Source organism: Dermacentor albipictus, chromosome 6 (genome assembly GCF_038994185.2).
Source record: "Dermacentor albipictus isolate Rhodes 1998 colony chromosome 6, USDA_Dalb.pri_finalv2, whole genome shotgun sequence".
Classification (NCBI taxonomy): domain Eukaryota; kingdom Metazoa; phylum Arthropoda; class Arachnida; order Ixodida; family Ixodidae; genus Dermacentor; species Dermacentor albipictus.
Window position 1 is genome coordinate 76858189 of NC_091826.1, and position 25859 is coordinate 76884047.

Below are 25859 nucleotides of genomic sequence, written 5' to 3' on the forward strand. Positions count from 1 at the left end.
CAGAACGCTGCATAGCTGTTAAGTCAGAATTGGGGGTCATTTTCGCGTTCGGACTGAGTTTACCATCATACTATGCGTAAGGTTTAGTGAAATTTCCCAATCGACTGTTAAGACCGAATGAAGTTCACGCTATATTGAAACGTGTATGGGTGGACTCCGAAAAACACCGTACTATAAATTGTTTTCGGATCTTGCCAATTTGAAATAATATTGCTAATTATAATTTTTATATGTGATACCTGCGTTTTGTGAATTCTAAGTTTCTTTTTTTTATTCAAGGAGCAGCATAAAAAATTGGTTCTGTAAACAAGCATTAGATCGATCTTGTGTGTGATGTCGAACTGTGTTAAACTAGTTTTCTATGCAGCGTCTTCTAGCGAAATATTTAAAACCAACAATGTCTGTTTAGTAAATGACTTGTTCCGCTTTCTTGTTATCTTGTGCCACGCCCATGCCATGACCACACCACTCCACACAAGGCGCAACATTGTTACTGCCGCCTTGCTATTCTGGACAATGTCTGCACTGTATGCCTTCCATATTGCAGAGACACAATCGACTGCAAATGGTGAAGGATGCGGTTGTTGGCTTCCTCCTGAGCCTACTCGATGACTCGATCCGGCTCGCCATCGTCAAGTTCAGCAGGGTGGCAGTGGTGCAGCACCCGATGACGACTGTCAATAAAGCAACAGTGGGAGGCTTTCGCGTTGCTGTGCATAACATGTCAACGTCTGGCGGCACCTGTATTGGTTGCGCTCTGGATAAGGCTCTTGAGGTACGCTATAACGTGAAAATTTTATTACCCACTCTTTAAATAAGCATCTGTATTGTCGCGCTGTCCTGGTTGTGAAGAATCAGACCTAGGAAAGTCGCAAAACAAACATTTTTTTTTCGCGCAATCCTGTGCGTACAAACGCAAGTTGAACCCCTCTGTTCGCCACAAGCGTTGCGTTCATCTATGAAATTTGATGTGCGGGTCAAACGCATCGGTAATAAATAAGTGGTTCGTATAGATCCCAGCGTATTTGCCGGTGCACTGAAAATGTTTGCTGTGCTTTGCCTTGGAATTGCGTCGATAATTTTGTTGCCGCCTCTGTGCAACCTTATACTGATGCCCGGCATGTGCTTTACCATACTAGTTTTTTCTGCTTTTGCTTTTGCACGGTTGCCGCCCTCCCCTTCCCCTTTTGTAGCAGTTATCGCTACACGCTTATCGAGAGGAAGGTTTGAAAAATAAGATGTACATTTACAAAAAATAAACTAGTCAGATATGATATAATGGAGGCGTTTATGGGGCGCTGTATGAACCTTTTAAATTGCCGTCCCAGATTTGAGCAGTCAGTTATATTATGTAATAGTTGCAGTAAGAAAAAGAGTGTCTGCTGAAAAAATGAGTTATTCAATACACACGTGCATGGCGGCGTTTGTTCAAGAAACATTAGTATTACTTCAAAAGACTTGAGTGTGAGTGCTCCGATATTTAAGGATGGGCGTGCCTGTGCAGACGCTGTTTCCCTCATGTGAGAGCTTATCATCATTGTCTAATCTCTAGCTGGTTTTATGTTCATTCACCCATTATTTTGTTTCTCATTTAAAGAAATCGTTTTTCATTCACGAAGAAAGGAGGAAATCTGAGCTTAAATCCGTGTTTACAGTATACGAGCCTTTCGGCGCGCTACACGAATACGAGAACAGAATGATTGTACATAGAAATGGGCAAAAAGTTTTTACCTAATCTGGCAATATATTTTTATTTGCTGTGCTGCCAAATTATCTAGGTCCAAGACCGATACACTAATCCGGCAAGGGTAAAACATAAATATAAGTAGAACCTCGTTCATACGTTTTGTGGAAAAACCGCGAGAAAAAAATGTACTGACCGGGTAAACGTACGATCCGAATAACAAGATAAATTGACAGCCTCAACTCTTGTTGACATCTACATAATGCGAAGCCTAGCAGACGCCGACGCGCGTCGAGCTGGTGATGCTCCAGCGGCCTGAGACGCGTTTTGTTGTTTTGTTCTTGCGCGGTATTTTAAGAGGGAGAGGGGGAAACTGGTACGTTGAAAGTGATCTGCCACGCGGGCATAATCTTATCGGCTCCGCCAATCCTCGGCCGGAGCCACAGATAACTTCACGCTACCCCACCAAATTTATTACCATCTGATAAAGCGAAACACCCGGCACACGTGGACACCGATTTCAACCAGGTGGGCCGGTTTTCGTCAAGTTTAGAGCAGTTTTTCACCCCGCCACGTGGGCGACGCCGCCCAGCCTGACGGCGACGCCGATGCCCAGCGGCATGAAGACTGCTTCCCGAGGCAACATGGCCGCCTCTACGCTAACCCAGCGTGGCTACGACCCGGACGCGATGTCTTGGACGACGGTTCCGACGACTTAGGAGCCCAATTCTGTGATTCCTTCGAACATTCGAAGCCAAGCTCTCCTCAACGCGGCCGCTCGCCGCTTGCAAGAGAAAGCCAAGATGCTGGCGCCTGCCGCCGCCCCGGCGTCGGGCATCCCAGCCGTCAAGACGCAGCCTCCCGCCTCACACGCTGCGGAAACCAAGAGCAAGGTCTTCACGAAGTGGAAGCCTCGCCCGCTACTAAAACCCAAACCGGATGACTACGTGATCGTTGTAAAGCCACGTGAGCTATTTCCTTGCACGAAGCCTTCTCCGAGAATCGCTACGGGACCGCTTTCACGGCTTACCTCGGGTCCGAGCGGGCAGAGACCACATCGATTCTCCCTTCGAGAGAACAAAATTTGGTTGTAATCCATACCCCGGACCTCGAGACAGCAGACCGAGTGATCGGGGATTTTTCTGTCAACACCGAACGCGGAGCGGTCCCGCTCCACGGATACCTACGGCAAGATGGCGGAAACGTTTGCCACGGTGTCATCGTGGTGTGCAACTCGGACACGACGGAGACACTTCAGCAAAAGGTGCGTTGGACAGCAGGCACCATTGTTGAAGTGAGAAAATTTGGCACATCGAACAAAGCATGTGTTACCTTGACCGGAAGAGTCAAACCGCGTTTTGTTCACTATGACAACATGGTGGTGCCCGTCCAGCCCTACTGCCGTACAATCCCGGCCTGCGGCAAGTGCCGTGCTGTCGGCCATAGAATGGACGCATGCCCAAACCTGAGACAGGACACTTGTGGCCTGTACGGACAACAGATTCCACTCGTGGAGGGGGTGCGCGCCCCTCACGAATGCGTGCCCAAGTGTTCAGTGTGCGGTGGGGGACACGCCGCGAGCTCCCGCTAGTGCACTGAAAAGTTCCGCAACTCCAAGACAGCCGCCCAAAAGGGCGGAAGACCAAAACGGCGGTCAAGAAAAACCACCGCCATCTTGAGCACCAAGACCGGCAAGCCAGCGCCCCCTGCCGGAGAAACCAGGAGGCAATCTACGGCGCCACCACACGGCGTGGCCGGGGCCTGGGCCGACGCCGTCAAAAAAAGGAAAACAGGGTAGCGGCGCAGGCAGGGCTGCTTACCCCTCCCTTCGCTCTACCCCTCCTGCGGCGTGCAGGGCCGAACAAAACATGATCGCGGCTCTCCAGGCGCAAAATGAGATGCTGCTAAAGAAAATTACAGCACTCGAAGCAAAATTGACGCAACCCCTCTCTACCCCCGCAAAAGAAGTAATGGAAAGCGAGACAGAAGCGCCGGCGGAGGCACCTAGCGCGGTAGCCGCTTTCGAGGCCCAGATCAACGCCCTCGAGGCCCGTATGGACAGCCGGATTTGCGCTCTTGAAACCCAAATCTCCGCGGCCATGAATGCCGCGATTGCCAAATTGATACAGATGATTCCCTCTCTCATAACTCAACAAATCGCGCAAACCTCTCGCACCACCCGGCAAGCCGGCCTAATTAAATACGTGCCCGGCCGGTACCCCAAAATGTTTCGACGACAACTCGATTTCGATGACGAAGACACTTGCTCACTCTCCGTAACGGAGGATGCTCCCCTCCCCGTGAGTGCTGGCGATGGAACATCGTCTTCGCAACCCCCTACCAATCTTACCGATCATGGCGGGCACCCCCTAAACTCAGGAAATTTCTCCGATCCAAATTGGCCATCCCCATCCTAATTACCGAGTGGAACTGTCGAGTCTTCAAGGCCCACGCTATGCGGGCCAACCTACGATTCTTCCCCACAATATTCTAGCACCTTCCTGTTGTGGTAGCCCTACAGGAGCCAGGGAGCGGCGCCACACTTACTAATTACACCACGTTTCAGCAGGACCCCCTCTCCTGTATCTGTGTGCATAAAAATTACACGGCCAACTTCGTTGAGCTTGACCTTAAAACAGAATTCTTGTACGTGATGGTGACCCTCCTTCCGCTACGAAAACAGGACCTACCACTACACGTTCTCAACATTTATTGTTTTCCTAAGTTAGCCAATATCACTGTCGCAGACCTCTTCAGCCGTGCCTTAAAGGCTGCGGGCCGAGATCCCCTGGTCATCGTGGGCGATTTCAACACCACCAGCACACTTTGGGGATACGCGCGTGAAGAGAAACGTGGACGTAAGCTGGCGGAACTTATGTCCACGCTGGGCCTTACTCTCCACACCGACCCTGCCCACCCAACTCGTGTGGGTAACTCCGTGACCCGAGACGCGTGTCCGGACCTTACCCTCACCAAAAACATTCAATATATAGACTGGGTCAACACCGAAGAAACCCTCGGTAGCGACCACTGCATACTCAATACAACTATTCGCACCCATCCATTGGCAAGACTTTTCGCACAGGCAAAATTGCTCGATTGGACCAAATTCCGACCAACATACAACAACTCGACCCCCATTCAGGAGCAAGGGCACCATATCTGGTCGCAGCAATTGGTTTCCACACTTCGCTCCACGGAAACCCAGATTCAACTCTCAGAGGCAACTCGGAGGTGGACAACCACCTCCTTCACCTCCGGGACGCCCGGCCCAGCCTTGCCCGCCGATGGCGCCGGCAAAAACACAATCGGAAACTCAAAATTCGCATCGCTGAGCTTACCCAATGAGCGGCAGAGTACGCGGCCCAACTCGCTGACTCTAACCTGGTGGACCGATGCAACACGGCCGCGCGACAAATGCCAGCCGGAGTACGTGGCGCCTCTTCCGCGCCCTAATCGACCCCACCCAAACTCGAGCAGAAACACAAAAACATCTCCAACGAACCATTCACTGCTTCGATGGAGACACTTTAAAATTGGCATGCAAACTCCGAGATCAATACCTCTGTACTCAGCAGGACCCCCGAGGGCCCGCGTACTCGTATGCAGGTTCCGAGAACGCGGAGATGGACCAACCGTTCCAGCTGCACAACCTGAAGGCCGGCCTAGCAAAAATGGAGCCAGGAAGGGCACCGGGTCGGTATAAAATTACAGTCAAATTACTAGCCAACCTTCCCCACTCTGCCTACTCCACACTCCTCGCTTACATGAACTCCATTTGGATAGAGGAAACACCCCTCCCAATTGATTGGAAGACCGCTCTGGTCACCTTCATTCCCAAAGCTGGTAAAGCCATCAACACAGACAACCTCCGCCCCATCTCCCTTACTTCTTGTGTGGGAAAATTAATGGAGACGATGGTGCGCGGCAGGCTGTCTGAGTTCCTGGAGAACAAAAATGTTTTCGCAGACACCATGTTCGGGTTCCGCCTACCCCGGATGTCTTGCTTGTGCAATGTCTTGCACGCAGGATGTCTTGCTTCAACTTGACCGAGAAACTGTCGACCCGATCGAATATCCCCTAAGTGACAAAGTAGTACTCGCTTTGGATTTGAAGGGGGCCTTTGACAATGTGACCCACGAAATTATTCTAACACATCTTTCCCAAACAGATTGCGGCCGAAACACCTTTAACCACATAAGGCAATCTCTCACTGACCGATAATCATACATTCGGATTCAGGACAGCGAACACGGCCCATACCAATTAGGCACGCGAGGGACCCCGCAGGGAGCGATCCTCTCGCCCTTCCTTTTCAATTTGGCAATGATGAGACTTCCCGCTCAGCTGGCGAGGGTCGACGGCATCCAGCACGCGCTGTATGCCGATGACATCACCATCTGGGCTAAACACGGCTCGGTAGGAGAAATGGAGGCCAACCTGCAGCAAGCGGCGGACATCGTAGACAACTATGCCCGTCGATGCGGCCTTCAGTGCTCCCCGTCCAAATCTGAATTTGTGCACATACGCCCCTCGCCAAAGCGCACCACCAAAATCGACCTCTCCCTTAACAGTGGACCCATACCCGAACACGACGAGATCCGAGTACTGGGGCTCTTTATTCACAAACATCGAAAAGCTGACACAACATTGGCCAAAATGCGTAAGGTGGGGCACCACGTGGTCCGGATGGTCCACTGGGTTTCGAACAAGCGGGGGGGGGGGGGGGGGGGTTACGATGCAAAGACGCCTTGCGGCAGGCGCATGCATTTGTAACCAGTCGAGCCTTGTACTCGGCTACATACCTCCACCAACGCAAATTTGCCGAGAATGCACTCGAAGTCATTCTCTGTAAAATCTACAAGCGTGCCCTCGACCTCCCGCTCATTACCTCCAACCTGCGCCTCCTGGGCCTGGGGATGATGAACACCTTTAAGGAGCTGTGAGAGGCACACTTGATGAACCAATACACGAGACTCTCTAAAACGCCGTCGGGTCGCCGCCTCCTTGCCCGACTACACATCCATCATTCAATACATACGGAAAAGCACGCGCATATCCCATCACAGTGGAGGTATGCCCTGCACGTGCGCTCTCTTCCGGTCAACATGACACGACAGGACCACAGTGGCAGACCCCTCGCGCGGGCGGAAGCCTTGGCTTGCCACTACGGACACAAACGCGGAGTCTTCTACGTGGACGCCTCCGGCCCGTACCATGGAGGTTGGTACACGGCCGCAGTCGCCCACCGAAACACGGCAGTAAACGGACTCACTTTCCGTGCACAAACCATTACACACGCGGAGATGGTTGCCATAGCGCTAGCCGCCGCAGATAAACACCCGCGGGTCATCATCATCGACTCGAGGTGTGCTTGCCGCAATATTACAAAATTTACAAAACAGCGACTATCTCGCTGCCCCCTTGCACCGTACGATTATCTGGACTCCCGCTCACACGGGCCTCAAAGGAAACGAGATGGCCGATGCCGTCGCCCGCGCGCTCACTTTCCGGGCATCACCTTCGTCCCCCACCGATCCGGACCCCGAACCCAATCCCGCCTATACTTTAAAAGAGGTCGTCTAGCTCTACCAATCTGTCCATGCCATCTATCCCAAGCCCTGTAAGGGCCTTACAAAGGCGCATGAGTGCATTCTCCTTCGCCTTTATACCAAAACTCTGCTGTGCCCGGCAGCCTTAAAACGCTATGACCCCGCTTGCACGGGGGAGTGCACGCACTGTGGGGAAAAGTCCTCAGACATTTTCCACATGGTATGGGCATGCATAAAAAAACCCAAATGTAACCCCCCTACCCAATCCTTCCCGGGAGGACTCGGACGCAGCCCTGCTCGGCTGCTCTGACCTGACGGCCCAACGGGCCTTGGTCGAGTGGACCCGGGTGGCGGCCGACACCAATGGGCTCCCGTAAGGGGGAGCCCAACCAGGGTTGATGCAAAACTTATCTAAACAAATGTTTTTCAGACAGAGAGGGAACCTAAACAATATCGCACTGGCGGGTGACGCCGGATGCCACCGACGTGAAACGTGATGTCCACATCACGTGGCCTGCAGCAGGGAACGGCGCCGCGTTCCGATTATCGCCTACTAAAAGCGTGCAGTACGCTAGCAATGACACTACGCACCACGCGCTGCAAAACAGACAGGTGAATATGTTTATCGCAATAGGTTTGGCGGCGATAGCTGTGAATTCGGCGTGTGACGACCCAAGCGGAGATTCGCTGGGACCGGAATAAGGAACTGTGCGCGCCGTAGTTTTCCAGTGAGTCAGGCGGCTATATACCGTGCTCAATCACGTGCGCAGCTAACGCCTTTTCTTGTTCACATGGGATCTGTAGCGGCCGGGAAACGTACGATCGCTGTCTACAGCAGGGAACGGCGGCGCGTTTCGGTTATCGCCCGTTAGAAGCTCGCGCTACGCGTACGACGGCACCTGGCACTCTGAAACAGATAGGCGAAGATGCTTATCACAATAGAATTGGCGGTGATAGCTGTGAATGTCGCGTGCAACTACCACGGAAAAGATTTGCTGGCACAGAAATAAAAAACTGAGTACGCGCCTGCGTTTTGACGCGAGACGGTCAGGCTAGTATTGCGGTGAAGCTGCCGCGGCGGGCCGCCTTATACTGCTCTCAACCACTCGCGCCTCGCGCATTTTTCTTGTTCACACGGGATCTAGCGGCCGGAAAACGCATTATACGATCGCCGTTTGGCGACGCACTGAACGCTGGGGCCGAAAATTTGTGTTTTCCGGGAACGTATGAACCTGCAAAAAGTGAGCGCAACTCTGTTGGGTAATTTTTTGTGTTCTCGAATGCGAACGTTGGCGCCCGAAAAACGTACGTAGCGGGAATGTATCAACCAGGTTCTACTGTATCATCAGTGTTATTACGAATGGTATTATTACATCCCTAGTATATTGATTCCATCTTTCTTGTGTGCAGGTGCTGCGTTCTGGTAACGAGACTCCAGAGGGCGCAGTTATAGTGCTTTTGACCGATGGCTTAGAGAATGAACACCCCTCCATTGACGACGTCTTGCCGCAACTCTTAGAGGAAAAGGTTGAAGTTCTGGTTATGGCAATAGGAGACAAGGCTGAAGACAAACTTGAGAAAACTGCTACAGCAACAAAAGGGAAGACCTTCTTTTTTCCAGACAGCCATGAGAACACGCCGAAGGCTTACATCGAAGCTACCGAAAGTCCAGAGCACGGGTACACTAGACAGCGTTTGGTCAGTACCATGTCATCTAAGAATAGACCATAGATATAAACTTTATTGCAGCTGCAGTTGCTTCAACGCCTTCGTGCATTGTTTTCGGCTTATCGAATGTACATCGAGTTTCAGAAATGTCCGTAAAAGACCAAAGACGCCATAAAGGTCGACAGATCCATAGAACCGCTTTATATTTTGTCTTTGACTAATATTTGCACTTTCACCCAAAGAAGAAACTTCGCATGTGAGAAAAAAGGTTCAGCATTGTGCTCGAGCTCCTCGGATGGAGCGTTAAGAACACACAGCGATGACACATTGTCATGTCACGCTATAAGGAACCATTGCTGCGAAGCAGAAACGTCGCCCTTGCATCCACCAGGAGTGTATATACTCTTCGCATGCATAACGTCTAATTAAAGTGCATGTCCTGTCAATTTTATGCGACTATGGGTTATTTTAAGTTGCTTAGCAAACTTTGTTCAAGTAATCTTCAATGAAGGGAAATAACCTCACAATACTGCGCACCTAATAATAGACTTTACATACAAATCTTTAACAAAAGGGCTTATTCTCACAAGCTTCTACACCTATATATTGAAATGCATATAATAATATTTATAAGTAACCTTTATAACACGCGCAATTAACCTCCTTTTACTTCGTGGTTGCTGTTAAGGTTCTATAATCATAGCCTTTCGTATTGGCATTACGCCTGGCAATTATTCACCCGCGCATCCTTCCATGCTGGCGCATGAATTGCGGCCATTCCACCTTCGGCCATCCATTAAACTTGCCACAGTGCACTAGCGTAGCTCACTGAGCAGTACTTTATGAAAATAACATGCCAAAAGATCGACCGAATTTAAACAACTTTCAGCTATCAAGTACTCTCTTGTAATAATGTAGGCATCTACAGTACTTAGTCTAAACTTCTCTGCTGCGTTGTAGCAGCGTTTTGGTCAGGACTTAAACACTACTATAACACAGCAGGGAAGTTACGACTAACTGCAGTAAAAGCGTATGGTATGAGAAAAAACTAGTTTTGGGGCACTGCGAAGTGATCGTCCTGAATTTTGGCCGATATATTTAAATATCAATTTTTGAAGGTGCTGTTGATTGAGTTACTCTAGTGCATTGCGGTGAAATGCGACGGATGGACGACGATGCAATGTCCAGAAGGAGGCGACAGAGAAGACCTCCAAGACTAGATGCCTATACGACAGGTTTCAATAATAAAAATAAAAAAGATGGCTGAAGATCTATGCCCAATATTAGGGATTCAAAAGCAAATGACCTTTTATCGCTGTGAAAGCTTCATTGCAGCGGGGGTATCGGAACCTGTGCGAAATTTATCAGCACATGTATTTAGGAACAAACAAAAAATTTTATTGATTAGATTTTGTTTATTGCTTTAGAGGACATCTCGTTGCAGACAGAAAGCAGCCAGAGGCAGGGTGTCAAACCGAAAAGTCTTAGGGTTTGGTTCGGCTTCAGGCTTAAGACTTATGCATATTTTCCGTTTCTGTCCGACTTCAGTTACGGTGAAAAAATGTAATGGTTCTAACCGGTTTGGACCGGTTAGTAATGGTTCATATTGGCTCGGACTTAAAGAGAATTAAATGTTTTAGTCTTACCAGCGAACTTACTTCAGCGAACTATAGTTCATTGTAAAATGTCTTAGTTTACTGCACCTTTATTTACAAAAAATTACAGGGACTCTTAAGACCCCTAATAAGAGATGGCGAAAGTCTACTCTTCCTTCTCTTTTCATTCATTTCTGTCTCTTTGACTCTTCCCTGTCTCTTCTTTCTTTCAATCAATACTGCTCATTACTATGCATTTTTAGTCAATCAATTGTAATCAATTGTGGTCATTACAAGCCGTCGTTAGACATGTTTCTCATATCATAGTCATTAGTAGTAATTACAAGTCATTTAAGTAATTAGCTATTACTGGTCATTGTTAGGCATTTTCATCATTTCTAATTAATTGTAGTCGTTACAACTTGTCGCTAGACATTGGTCATTTTGTAGTCATTACTAGTCATTACAAATCATTTCAGTTATAATTTTGCCTCATGATTAGTCATTACTACTAACTACTAAGCATTTCTAGTTATTTGTAATCAATTCAGGATATGAGAATTCAGAATAATCGGACGAATGATGGGCGTAACGTTAAGGGAGAAGAAAAGAGCAGATTAGGTGAAGGAACAAACACGCGGTAATGATATCTTAGTTGAAATCAAGAAAAGATGGTCTTTGGCAGGACATGTAATGAGGAGGGAAGATAACCGATGGTCATTAAGGGTTACCGACTGAATTCCAAGGTAAGGAAAGCGTAGCAGTGGGCGACAGAAAGTTAGGTGGACGGATGAGATTAAGAAGTTTGCAGGGACAACATGGCCACAGTCAGTACATGACCGAGGTAGTTGGAGAAGTATGGGAGAGGCCTTTGCCCTGCAGTGGGCGTAACCAAGCTGATGATGATGAATCAATTGTAGTCGTTACAAGCCGTCGGTAGACAGGTTGGTCATATCCTAGTCATCAGTAGTCATGACATGTAATTTCAGTGATTATTGATCATCACTGTTCATTATTAGGCATTTAGTCATTTCTAATCAATTGTAATCGCTACAAGCTGTCGTTAGACATATTCGTCATTTCATAGTCATCACTAGTCATTACAAGTCATTTCAGTCATTATTATTCATTACTGCTTACTAGTAAGCATTTTTAGTCATTTTAATCAATTGTAATTACAAGCACTCGTTAGACATATTGGTCATTTCGTAGTCATTCGTAGTCATTACAAGTCATTAGTAGTCATATTAGTCATTACTGCTCATTATTAGTAATTTCTAATCAATTGTGGCCGTTACAAGCCGTCATTAGACATACTGGTCATTTCAGAGTCATTCGCAGTCATTATTAGTCATTAGTGGTCGTTATTACCCTCTACCAATCTCTATTATAACGTTATCATTCACTGTCGCTATCAATCATTGTCCATTGTTTCATCTGTCGTTAATCTGTCTTCGTATGGCGTGATGACGCTTCAGTGGACAGTCCAGCGGTCGGGTTAGCTGAAACTAACTTTGCCATGAGTCTAGAAAGGCTTTCACCTTAAAAATAAAAAAAACTAAGATGAGAAATGCCGTGTACGCAAGGGCACGAGAAGAAAGAGGAAAAGTGTGGCCACAATGCTCCCACCAAAATTGTATTTTGATGGGTGGTTCTGCTGTCTGCTCGATCCTATAACTTCGCGCATTCAATTTGTTCGCCACCGGAATCCTTTGCTACACGCCAATCTTCAAGAAAGCCGTACGGGTAACCTCCAGCCTCATAAACGGGTAGCGCTATACGCCTACGAGATAGACGGCGTGCACTCACTTCGTCAGTGATGCAGTGAGAAGCACCTTGCCTTCTTTGGTGCTCAGGAATCCACCATCTCTCTTCCTTGCCAGCGAAGAGACTTGGGGCTACTTTTTAATGAACCATTGTGACTCACCAGATTTCCTTATCAAAGAGCTCCGCACCCACTGCGACATTAACATCTCCTTTGTGGCACATGCCTCAAGTACGCCTCCAAATACCAGTGATTACGAAGAAAAGCAAGGTGTCATCAACAGTTCTAAATTAGTTTACGTTATCGCTTTTATACGAAGTTTATGCGTCGCGTACTGATTTACACGTACAGCGCGGCCACATAGGCCAACACAACACCCACCGTTCTAACACATCTGGGTGTAGCTACGCTTCGACAGTCGCATATGACCACGTCCACAATAATTGGTTAGAGTAAAAGGACATGCTCGCTACAAATCAGAAAAAGAAATTGCAGGAGAGCTCATTTCCAGATGATTGTAGATGGTAATGCAACTAGCATTCGAACAATGTAACGAGACACCGTATTTCTGAAGTCGCGTTTATGTAAAATATGTATCGGTCAAGCTGCGATTTCCAAAGCTTCGGTTACAGGCGGCGCACTCTGGTATCGTCCCGGTTTGCCGTAGCACTCGCTCGCCTAGGTCGCCCAAGAGAACTGCCGTATGATGAAGACTGCACGATGCGAACGCCGTGACGATGAGGGAATGACGAAGAAGGAATTATGTCGATGGAACGGACAAAGACAATGACGATGACAATGACTTGACGACAATTAGACGACAATTCCTGAATGGTGGTGATGCTATAGCGACAACAGTATTACAACGACAGCGACTTGAACACAATGGGATGGCGACGAGTGCCTGAATACGATGACATGATGACGACGGTATGACCGCGATGTTATGACAAAAGCAATTTAATAGGCCCAGTCTCGCGACGATGGAATTACGAATATGGCATGACAATTAACGGCGGCATAATAACTGTTTAATGACAACAACATGATAAGGATATAATGACGAAGAAGGAACGACGCTGATGGATAGAAAAATGTGGTATAAATTGACGATGGCATTACAATGATGGGATGAGGTTGATCAGGTGATGAGACTGCAAAAGAAATGCGTGAAGACAACGTAATGACGAGAGTCACATGTCGAAGAATGACGACAGTGAACGAACGGGGCAGCACAATGACGGTGAGACAATGATTGCATAATGACACTATATGAGGACAAAGGAGGAAGTACGACCTCAATACAAAGCCTGTATTATGACGATGGTGTGTCGATGGTGGCATGGTGACGACAGCATCCAGAGATTCAGATGACTAAGCTGGACTAACAACGATGGCATCCCGAGGGTGGCGGAAGAACAAATACACGACTACTGTATGGTGACGATGGCCTGGCGAAGATAGCATGACGATAATCTAACATATCTGGACCGACGACGATGCAACAAGCATGAGGGTATCACGACCACATACCTAGTGGCCCAAGCTATCAGACAACTTGGGCCACTAGGCGCAAGGCACAACGATGACCGTATGATGCGGACCACAGCACGAATTGGGAATGGCTACGATGCAACGACCACGACGGCATCATGACTATGAGCACATACCTCGTGTCAAAACTATTAGACTACTGGACCCTCTGGGTTGGCGTAGAAGGCATGACGACGACACATTGACGAGAGTTGGATCACGAAGCGGGAATGACGGCGATGTAACGACCCCGACCAGGAGCACAACATACCTGGTGGCAGAGACTGGCCGACAACTTGGTTCCCTGGGTCAGCCTAGAAGGCTGACTACATAGATATACAGATACACAGACTGATAGATATACATATAGATAGACAGAAACGATCAAAATAGCTGAAGTAGAAAAAGAATCCTAATCGCTTTAAGTAGCGTCCAAGTAGCCAAGTATTACAATGTCGTACAACATACCAGCCATACTAACCATGTTTAACTATTGGGATCTCACTTTGCACGATGGTAGGTATCCGTGTACCACCAAGAAAATTTCAAACCATAGCGTAGGGTTTATTCTGTAGCCTATGATTTTTAGCGCCGTGAATTATTTGGTTCTGCGGTCAGAGGTAATGGAGTGTGTGTTGGAAATTGGAATGCTAAGTGCCTATGGCCCTGGAATTTCGTAAATGACAAATTATGTAATAATGATGACTGTGATCTATAATCGGCCATATGATATATATATATATATATATATATATATATATATATATATATATATATATATATATATATATATATATGCATATATGCGTCTCCAGTGGCTCAAACTGATACATACGAACGAAGGTTGCATAACCCGACACATCCTGCAGTCGCAAGAAGTATTCTCTGCATTTTGTCCAATACTGAACTAACTGTGAGGTAAACCAGCCAGCTAGTGTGTGTTCAGAGCACGACTGGATACACTGATTTGATGACAACTGTAATGTTTGATTCTGTATTATAAGTCTTGGTTGAGCTGTTCGCAGTACTAGGATTAGGACTGCGAAACAACAAGGAAGCTTGATAGCGCCCCCCCCCCCCCCCCCATTGTGAGACCACAACACTGTAAATTTATTTCACCCCGCCTAAATCAGCTTAGATGCTACCCTTATTCGATCATCGCAACGCGTATAGTCGTGTAGACCAATAATTTGCTTTAGGTGATGTCTCAGCGCACCAGCTCAAGGTACCAATTCCGTACATGAGATATAAACTTAAGGCAACACTGCGCATAGTTCTGGGTCTCCACAAAAGGTTAGGAATAAACCAGCAGGGAACAACTTCCCTGCTGTTTTATAGCATTGCTTTTATCCTAACCAAAATACTGCTATAACGCAGCAGAGACGTGAAGACTAAGTGTTGTAAATGCCTACGTTATTTGAAGAGAGTATCCTCTTGAAGTTGCGAACTGAAAGTTAACTACGGTCGATCTTTCGACATAACATTCTTGTAAAGTGCCGCTCAGTGAAATACGCGTGTAACTACGCAATGATGCATGGGTGGACTTCCAAGACTGTAGGCCTATACAACTTGTTACAATACAAGAATGCTGCGATAACATCTAAGAGCGTGTGAGTGCTTAACGTTGCGGTTACCCATACCTTTTAATTTTCAGATGCGCAATATTGTGAGAATATGGCCGTTTAATAAAGATTACTTCAGCAATTGTTTACTACGTAACTTCTAACTTATAGGCACAATAAATTCTCAGAATATGCTCCTTTATTGCACTTTACCGTTCTAAGAGAGTGTATGAGGCAATTGATGAGACGTGTCCTATCAACATCGCAGGCACGCAGTCTGTTCACCAGGCACACTAGCGCCCACAATGCTCGTCGTGCCAGCGGTAAAAGGTTCAGCGCTGCCTGGGCTACACTGTAGAGCCGGTTTAGTGTCGGCTGACAGTGCGTCTATTAAGCTTTGACATTTCTGCGGGCAGACGCACTGTGCCCGTCTCATGACCTTCCAACACCGAAGTGCTCACCACGCATGCGCTGCCTTCGATGTCCTGGCCGCACGATGATGTGCTCCAGCAGCGTCAGCGCAACTCGAGTATGGATGTAGGGATATAATCGGCGTCGCAATAAGGGTCGCATTGGTAGAGGATAAGGGTGTACGTTGCAGTCTGTGCGCAACGGTGTTGGTATTCGTCCTCACACGAATATATTCTGGGAAATTGAGTTTTCAGCAATACAGAAAATGAGTTTGAATCAAGAGAGTTGCAAGGTTAGTGCATAATATATGACATAGTAATGTTCAGCTGGTGGCTAATTGTTCGGGGCAGCTATTCCTGGGTGGTGCCTTGTTGCCATTTTTGTGCTGCGGAACAGTTTCTTGTGTGTGTGTGTGTGTGTGCCCTATCCAAATGGAAGAGCAAATGCTTGAAGTACTTGTTCACTACCAGAGGCGTAGCCAGGGGGGGGGGGGATTATGGGTCTTCAGCCTCCTCCCCCCAAGAACTTTTTTCGTCCTGTCATGCGCCACCGACCAAAGCGACCCCCGGGGGCGGAAATCATTCTGGATTTTGTCTAGAATGGTCCTTGTCACTCTTACATATCAGCGCGAACATAGAGCAATCGGGCTGGATGCCGCGGCAACGCCCATGTACCGAGTCACATAACACAAGGGGCACCATCCGAGCACAAAGTTCCAAGGGCGTTTTGATGGCAAGCGGGCTCATCGCGGTATCTCGCAGAGGCCGCGGAATCTACGGAGTGCATTGATTTCAGTTCTGAAACTTTATCGGTATAAAGGTCCCATAAACCTTTCATGGGAAAGGTGCGCTGACATTTCCAAAGTCGTGCTTTAGATTTTCAATTTCGGAACCTTGTACATTTAATGTTGTTATAATCATTTGATGCCAAAAGTGCATTGACTTTTCTAAACTCGTAACTCTGACTATGCGGCGATACAACGAGACTAGCCAAATCAAGACATTATCAGAAAAGTTGACAAAGCACGCAGCGAGGTCCGATGAGATGAAGCGTTGGGGTGGTTCATTTTTGTCGTCATGTCACTGAAAATAATATCAGCATTTCTTTCACCTGCGCCAAATCCTCCATGTCAAGACACTAAAGCCAGCAAACGTAACTATGCTATCATTTATTTTTTTCTATTTTGACTTTTACTCGCGAGGACACCTGCAGCCTCTTGTATTGTTTTTTGGTTCTCGCTCCCGTGGGCTGCCGGAGCATACCAGATCGAATGCGTTTTTCTCGTGTTGCCCCGACCACCGCGCGCGCGCTCTTTGATTCGTCTTCGTTTTCCTCTGGCCGAGTGTATTTTCGCCTGGCAGAGCTTTGGATGCTTTCTGACTAGCAGACGAGAAAAATAAACAATGCATGGTCACTCGCCGCCATCACTGCGCGGACTCGCATGGACCGGCAGGTCCTACAAACCTTGAGGTTCCAAGCTATAACAACGCGAACCCAAGAAACCTGTTGGATAGCTCATCACGTCCAGGACAGGTATCTCGTTGTCCCTATACCGCGCAACAAGGACCCTAACCTACACTACGTCAGGAGGAGAGCAAGGGCCCAGTACATGGAGAAAGCATTCAGGCGCAATTCCATGGCCCGTTTTAACGACGCCGCCATGTATGGGACGAACAACAAGGGCGCAGTGGCAGAGGTATGCGACCACCGAGGCCACGTTGCCTCCGCTTTATCGACCCTCCCATGCACGATCATGGAAGCGGAGCAGCTGGCCAACTGCGTCAGCAATCCGCGAAGGCCAACACGCAAACAAACCACTGAAGATCCTCACGGATTCCCAGCGGGCCTGCCGCAATTTCCTACAGGGAACAATCGGAAGACCTGCTGCACAACTCCTAGGCCAAATACTCAAGGAGGATCCTAAGGACATCACCACCCAAACAAACATCTAGATACCGGGCCACACTGGCATTACGGCCAAACTGCAGGCCGACAGAGCAGCTCGACATTTCGTGCATGAGCGAGCTCTCATCACGCCGGCTGAAGAAGACCCGGACCCTGTCGATCACGAGTATTCAGCCATCGTGAACTACTACAGAGGGAGTCACTTGCGATATCGACCACACCATCGAAATCTAAAGACAGAGGATGTCGCTGCCCGGCGTAGGGTCCAGACAGGCACTTACACACGAACCTACACATATTACATCGCATACACCCCACAGCCTACAGGGACGAATGCCCATGGTGCGGGGACTCACCAACACTATACCACATTACGTGGGAGTGCACACTACACAACATAGAACACCCCGACACGAACACCGCGAGCGAGCACTGCGAGGTACTGCTATCCAGCTGGGCCCTCGACGACCAGCTCAAGCTCATATAGAGCCCTGGTCTAGGGGCCCCGACCATTAGAGATTCTTCTGAGTATTCTTAATAAAATCTATCTATCTATCTATCTATCTATCTATCTATCTATCTATCTATCTATCTATCTATCTATCTATCTATCTATCTATCTATCTATCTATCTATCTATCTATCTATCTATCTATCGATCGATCGATCGATCTATGCGGGGACTCGAAGGATTGCATATGGAAGGATGCCTATATGGATGATATGGATTGCATATGCGGGGACTCGAAGGAGTGCCTGGAAGCCTATGGAGCCCGCGAAGAGGGAGCCACCCCATCAGACGCTTAAAGCGTTTCATTTCATAATGGACCAGTAAAGTTGTTTGTCTCTCTCTCTCTCTCTCGAAGGATTGCAACGCGTTCGCTTGAGCGCAACCACTCCGGAAAATTTTGTCTCTCTAGTGTACGACACGGAGCAGTACGCGTGTGGTTCTCTGTGGACCAAGCGTCTCATGTTTTCTTCGACATTCCTTCTGTAGCCACATTAGGTGCCCAAAGTACGCATTCGATTGTGGCCAACATGCTTTCCTTTGCGTTTTTTTCACGTCTGTGCCACGCCTCGCAAAATAAAGAAATATATTGCGGTGGGGCAGCAAATTGTCGCATAGTGAAAGTTCGATTTTGTTACTCCTTTTTCCTTTGCGGAAGTTAATGGGCTACAGGACGCTTCAGTTTCTGGATGCTCTTAATATATTATTGCGATAGCAATTACACGGACACTCCAGGCACATTCCTGCCGTCGCCGTCACCCTCATGTTCCGTATGAAGTCCAAGGGCGATATCACCATGACCGCGCGCCACATGCTGTATGTGCGAGTGAAAGCGTAAGAGGGGTGGAGGTGGCATGGGTGAGCCGATGATGGTGGCTCAATCTTGTGTGCTCAAGGGAGAAAAGGGGGAGGAAGCGCACCGCCTCCAGTCACGCGCGATACACCAGGGGGAGTGCATCAGGGGGGAGCTGTGATCAGGGAATCTGTGGTTGCGCAACATGTTTATTTGCCTTATTTGATGCACTACATACCGTGACTTTTTCTTAGATACGTAGATATATTGGAGACTTATACATATATTTAGATATCTGGTTGCGAGGTTATGTGTATGCCCGTGCAGCAAACCTTGTTTCCAGTGCCACTTTTTTGTTTTTTATCAAACTGTACCTTCGCATTTGTATATTCCATTGTGCCTTCGCATTTCCAATGCACGCGGGCGAACCAAATGAACGTGAGTTTATCCACCCCGTGCAATAATGCTTCGGTTCAATATGTGCGAGCCGTGCATGTACAGGCATCACTAATTTACAAAAAAGACACGCAGGTGAGGGGATAAAGGTTCTTTAATGCTCTCATACATTGGGTTGCACATGGTTGCGTGACATAATGGAAACTCCCAATGTTAAGCAGCGTGGTGTCGTGGGGTTTCTGACGGCTGAAGGTGCTTCCCAAAAGATGTTTCCCAAAGGTGTTTCCCGTATGGCTGCCGTGTACGTTGAACATTGCATTTTATTGGCCACTGTGAAGCGTTCGAGCAAACGGTTCAAAGAAGGACGTGAAAGTTGCAAGGAGGATCCAAACCGGGCCAAAGCCACCGTGCAATCACACCCAACACAATTTCAAAGGCTTATGAGCTGATTAGACAAGAACGGAGGATAATTATAAATGAATTGGCAAGGCATGTGAACATCAATCGCGGTTCGCCTCACACCAAATTTCATCAACATCACGGTTATTGGCTCTTGTGTGTGGAATGGATGCCCAAGATATTGAACCACCGCCAGAAGAACCAGAAGGTTCAGCGCTGCCTTGACTCATCTGATCCGATATCACAATGAGGGCGATGACTTCCTGTCTGCAACAGTGACCGGGGATGAATCATGGTGCCGCTACTAGGAGCCGGAAAGACGACGGCAAAACTCGCAGTGGAAACAATCGACATCACCATCGCCAATGAAAGCAAAGGCCATCATTTCCACCGGTAACGTGTTGACTTCTCTTTTTCGATAGTCAAGAGCCATTAGTGAACAAATTTGTTAAACCTGGAGAGGCTATCGATCGCTTCCAATACTGCGAAACGCCGGATAGGCTGCGTGTCGCCATCAAGAACAAACGACGTGAAAAATTGAGCAATACGACGTGGAAAATTGAGCAATGGGGTCATGTTGCTCTACGATAATGCCCGTCACCATGTCACTGATGCGGCTAATACAAGAATGGCAAACTTTAAGTGGGAAAAGCTGCAACATCCGCCACGCAGCTCAGACCTGTTGCCTTGCGACTCAACATTTTGGAGCTTCTGAAAGAACAGCTCAAGGCAACCAGATTCGTGTCGGATGGTGGCGTGAAACAGTCAGTTAGTCTTTTTGAAGCAGCAACCCAAGCAGTTTCATGAGACGGAAATCGCGCGACTCGTTAATCAGTGGGACAAATCTCTAAATACTCATGGTGACTACTTTACTTTCAAAATAAGTTACCCCATTTGTCATATATTCGCATTGGCTCACTTTCATTTGACTCGCCCTCGTATATTTTGCAGAACTGCTTTTTGTATGTGCTGTTTGTTATGACTATAATTTCAGTGCAATTACTGCAATGCACGACCGATTAAAGCTGCTCCTGCGCGATAAATTGTAACAATGAAAAGCGTCATTGAGACTTTTCCGTGGCCCTTGTATATGTATAAAGATGTAAACAAGGTTCTTCAATGACAAAGTTACATTAAAGGAATTGTCCTCAAAGTGTTTATTTCATGGCCTTTACATTTTTCATATCAGCGACATGCGCTGCTTTTCTGGTTTTAAACTGATATAGTTCTAAAGTTCGTGTGATATTTTCTTTACTTAATGAACATACAGAAAACATGGAAGCATTAATATCAGCTATTTCGGGCACAATTCTTGACACATACAGGCATGTTCTTTTATGAAAAATACATATTTTACTTGACACGGCGTAGCGTTCAAGAATTCGTTTGTAGCATCTTTGGCAACGGCAATGCAGTTATTATAATTGTATTTGATCGCGGGCTGCAACGTGAGCCGCCCCCCGGACGAAAGTTGTGGCTACGCTACTGTTCACCACCAAATTCTAATCGTATTAGAAGTAGCTTAAGCACCACGTGACTTATCAACTCAGAAATCACTGTAAACCAGTAAACGAGGTCAATGTGCCGGTATCTGTTGGTTTCAGGGGCTGATCACTCCCAATGAAACTGGAGAAAGTGCCACCAGTGTACCAGTGCCTGACGGCGACGAGACCATGGGCTTCTATAATGAGAAATTCAGCCCGCAAGAAGGAGCGCTGAAAGCCATTCCGGAAATGTCTGATCGCGCCTCGAAAAACCAGATAGGCAAACTGGCTGATGTTGCAGAACCGCACTCCCTCCAGGCGGCTGACAGCAAGTGCTTCCAGCTCTCCGGATACGATTCGAAGATCGGCATCCAAATGGCGTTGGGAGAATCAGTGGATAGCGACGCAGTAAAACCGATCACTGTGAGTATAGGATGTTAACCCCATAGGAAACATCAAAATATTCCAGAGGCAGCCACAGTTTTCGAGCCTATATTGCGTATTTATTTTCACCCGGATAAAATGCCTTACTGCGCTGTGCAAAGTTGGCAGTACATATAAGTGTGAGCGAACGAATGTTACAAAAAATGCGAGCAATTACCAGGACTTCATTGCATGCGAATCGTTTGCTTTCCTCATTTACGACGTAGCAAAATACGAGACCTCATTGAACGCTGTTGTTAGGGTTGGCACGGAGGCCTTGTATGAAGTGTAACCTTTCTCATGCCTCTTTTCCTTTTGAACGGCCAAAGTGAGCGGAATATTCTTGCTCGTGTGATCGGAATTCCTCTGCAGTAGTTGTTCCCATTCCAGGCGTTGAGAGAAAGCTCCAACAACGTATGATGATAACGCAGCAACAACGAGCAGAGTCGTTTACCTCCGCAGTTGTCGGATGAATAGCTGCCTTGCTGGTTTATTACTGGTGTGCTTATCGCAATATATCTCATAGTTGCTTGGTAATTATCTACGCAATGGGGCACCCAAATCAAGTGTGCTATTCGACAGTACATAACTTATGCGGTCTCTAACAGCCAGAATAAAACAATTTGCTTCAACGAAAAGCACCATCTGGTCTTTGGTAAAGCGCTGCACCAAAAGAACAGTGCTGGCTTTTTGGTGTGTTGATCAGCCGTAAAGTGCTGTCGGCGAAGCAAAGAGCCGCGACAATAACTCGGAAGTGAAGTAAGCTGCATGAATTGAAAATAAAGTTCAGAGAACAATAGCCTTGCACAAGATGTATTTTTAGCAGAAAAATATTCAGCAGAAGAGGATAAAGTCTATTGGTAAGTGACGCTTCCGATACGCGACTAAGAGCCGTCTTATTGCGAGGAGAGCGCCAAGACACCGTGGGTAAGGCAACTCTCGGACACCGCCTTGGATTTTGTGCGTTTTATATTCTTGAGGTCAAAGATTTTAAGAGAAATAGCTGTGGACCAGTAACTGCGCTGTCCGTGTGCTAGGATTAGCCGTACTGCATTCGAAAAGAGCGAACGAATCTATCGACTGAGTTTCCATCACATTGTGAATATAGTTGTGAACCCCGACATCCCAGACACCTATAGAATCCCGGTCTTCGTAAGAACGTTACGAATTCTAGATGATCCGCTATGGTTCAGGCCTCGTCGCTATTCCGCATAGTGGCACTGAAGGGTTCGCTGGTTTCGCTTTGGCCATTCAGTTCCTGCAATCAACCTATCACTTTCTGCCAAACAGATGGGACCAGGCTTTTGACAGAGCAATTCACCAACCTAAACTCGTTTAGTTTTGCTTTGATTCCTGCCATTACACTATCTTATTTATTTGTTAATATCTACACAGCAAATTATATCTTTGTCTCTGTATCTGCTTGTAAGTGTTAGCATATGTTCATCGTTTGGGGCAATTGTTTCGTGTTTAATTGGGTTTTGTCATTCGCACATTTCCCTCTTCTAATCGTATATTGGTTCGGTTTTCAATCCCGAGAAAATATTTTGTTCACCATTCTATTTTGTGTGGCTTAATCATGTTCCAACTTTTGAATGGTCACCAAAAGGGCCTGCAATGACATGTTGTAAAATAAATAAAAACGTAACAATAAAACACAACAGACGCTAACAACGCAACGGCAGGGCGAAGCCCTAAAAGCATTTTCTTCTGCTGGAACAAAATATGCCTACTTGAGTAATCAAGAAAGCTTATAATGATACCTTGACATTTTTATTGCATGGGTATTTTTTATTTATTTTGAGTGAGATCTTTATTATGTCTGTGTTTGTTTATTGTTTTTGCGCAACCTTGCTAATATTACTTATTCCTTTCCACAGACGCGCCTCGTCGCCTGGGATTTTTTTGTTTTTCAAAATGCTCTGTAGGGGAACTTTAATTCAGAGCCTTCTCCATTGTGTTGATGAAAACAGGATGTTGCTGTGCTGTTTTGAACTGTCAATGAATTTGCAACCACTTGGCTTTGCAGGTTATGTCAGAAAGCGAAAGCTTCGTGGGAACTCTGGAGAAAACATTCATTATTGATGGTGACATTGGAAACAGCACAGTCGTTACTGTGAGCTGCGCCTCCGGTCAAAACTGTCCACTCTCGGTTCAGCTTGTTGACCCCTCCGGACAAAGGTGTCAAAACTGTCGTGAAGATAACACTGACCTCCAAAAAATGCTCATCATACCCAGCGCTGCACAGGCAAGGCTGCATCCTGAGAAACTAGGACTGGGATAATAGTGACATTAGTTTGTTTCGATTGTATTAATTTCTTACTAGCCAGCCCTCATGGCCTGCCGATCACGGCGGTAGCGTGGGCGCAGGCCCCTCTGACAATTCCTCAAGTGTGAAAAGGAAAATAACCTGAGTAAAACGTACATTGTCCCGGCCCATGTTCACATACATTTGTTTTAATGTCTGTCTAAAATGGGGCTGCAAGCTTGTTTGGCGCTCTCTCGCAGAGAGGTTTTAAGGTAATTTGTCTCCCCAACCAAAGTCAAACTAATGCGCTCCTATCGACTCTGGCATCCAATTTATGGGTACCTTGTTGAGAAATTCAAACATGACTTTCTGACACATTATTACTAATTGTAACGAAAAGAAAAGCTATGTTTTCGGATATCATTTTATTAATTCGTCTACAATTAGCCACAAGACATGACTGACTAAAAAGAAGAAATGAATATTTTAAAGTGATAAATCATGGGAAATAGTGCGAGGGGTGGGCCAAAGTAAGAATATTCAAAAACGAAAGGCAAGGAAAATTGGGTATAGCATGGGCTGCATTTGATCGGTGGCAGGCAACTATTTTGCATGTAACATGAAATTCATGTATGAAACCTAAAGATTTATTTTTCATTAGATAAGAAAGCTGTACTTACTACTATTGGCGAAAAAAAAGAACATCATGTAGGTACTATGCGATGTATGGGAAATATACTATGTGAACTATATTCGTTCAATCATAAAAACGCACTCTACCACGTTTCTGCTATAGCGCTGTCTAAAAGTTCCCGAAAACCCGTCATCGCGAGCAAGGTGTAGCACCCTGCTTTTACCAGCAATTTCTTAGAAGTGCCACACAGCACAACTGCAAACAATACATGCCTGTCAGACCTCAACTTTGGTGAAATGTCTCCGCGAAGTTTTTGCTGGCACATTATACCCGACCCGATCACTCGACCAAATTCACGGTGCTTCAGTCCTGCGAATTCAGTGCGCATGTGCGCAAGAAGTTGTTGTAAAGGCTGAATATGTTTTACATAAAGGCTCATAATAGAACGTACATGACGTGCACAAGAATACGCCTTTTTAAACCTCGAAATCAAGAAATATTTCGCGGAAGAAAGATGAACACCCGGCAGCCAGTTGTTATTATTACTGGTACAGACGATCGCAAGTCGGCCCTTTCATTAGCGTTGAGGTAATATCGTCGATAGACACGCCGGATATGTAGGTTCAGTACCTGATCAATGATTCTGTAAAGCTTTTTTTGTCGGCGCCAGTTTACCAGACTTGGCGAAAACCTTTTTCGCCGCTTACAGCTGACATGAAAGATGCAGGGTGTCTACCAACCGGGAAAACCGGGAAAACCGGGAATTCTCAGGGAATTTGAACAGTCTGGAAAAACTCAGGGAAAACTCAGGGAATTTGTGCTTCTATCAGGGAAAATTAGCTGTAACTTTATTGAAAGGGAACGAAAGTCGTGTTAATGCTGGCTCCAGTAACAGAGGAATCGCAACGAATCGTCATTGACGCCGTGTCATCGGCACAATGTATTGCCAGAGTAGTTAACGACCGATTTTCTAGACGCCCGATTTTTCGGACACGCCCGATAATTTGTACGGTTTTGCGGCACCACCACGTACTCCATATAGTCAACGTATATTGCCCTGACTGCAGGTCTGAAATGGCATTAATCAAAGCCGCCACCGCCGCTATTTTGATTATCTCGCCGCCTCGAACCGGCACTCTCGCAGGCAGATCCGCTGGCAGCCGTAACCACCACCGTGGCAACGTTAGGCCTAGCGGTTTCTACGTTCGCTTTTAAGCTTCTTGCCGTGCGGTGCCGTGTTTTTCATTGAAAGAATTCGCCGCTATCACCAATGGCACCGACTCCGCCTTTGTAATCCTC

The 25859-nt window shown here is 46.9% G+C and overlaps 1 protein-coding gene and 1 pseudogene across 5 annotated transcripts in view; both read left to right on the top strand.

Moving 5' to 3' along the window:
- The window catches only part of LOC135897121 (calcium-activated chloride channel regulator 1-like), a 115509-nt gene that overhangs the window by 37514 nt on the left and 52136 nt on the right, over positions 1 to 25859 (top strand). For all 5 annotated transcript variants that reach the window (XR_011515259.1, XM_070540871.1, XM_070540874.1 and 2 more), the window contains exons 7-10: positions 548 to 775; positions 8647 to 8934; positions 21376 to 21678; positions 23708 to 23926. Coding sequence is in view for 4 of the 5 variants with exons in the window: in XM_070540871.1 (XP_070396972.1) it covers positions 548 to 775; positions 8647 to 8934; positions 21376 to 21678; positions 23708 to 23926 (1038 nt within the window). In the remaining variant the exon portion in view is untranslated. The remainder of the gene's footprint in view (positions 1 to 547; positions 776 to 8646; positions 8935 to 21375; positions 21679 to 23707; positions 23927 to 25859) is intronic.
- Positions 2293 to 3482, top strand: LOC135897134 (uncharacterized; annotated as a pseudogene).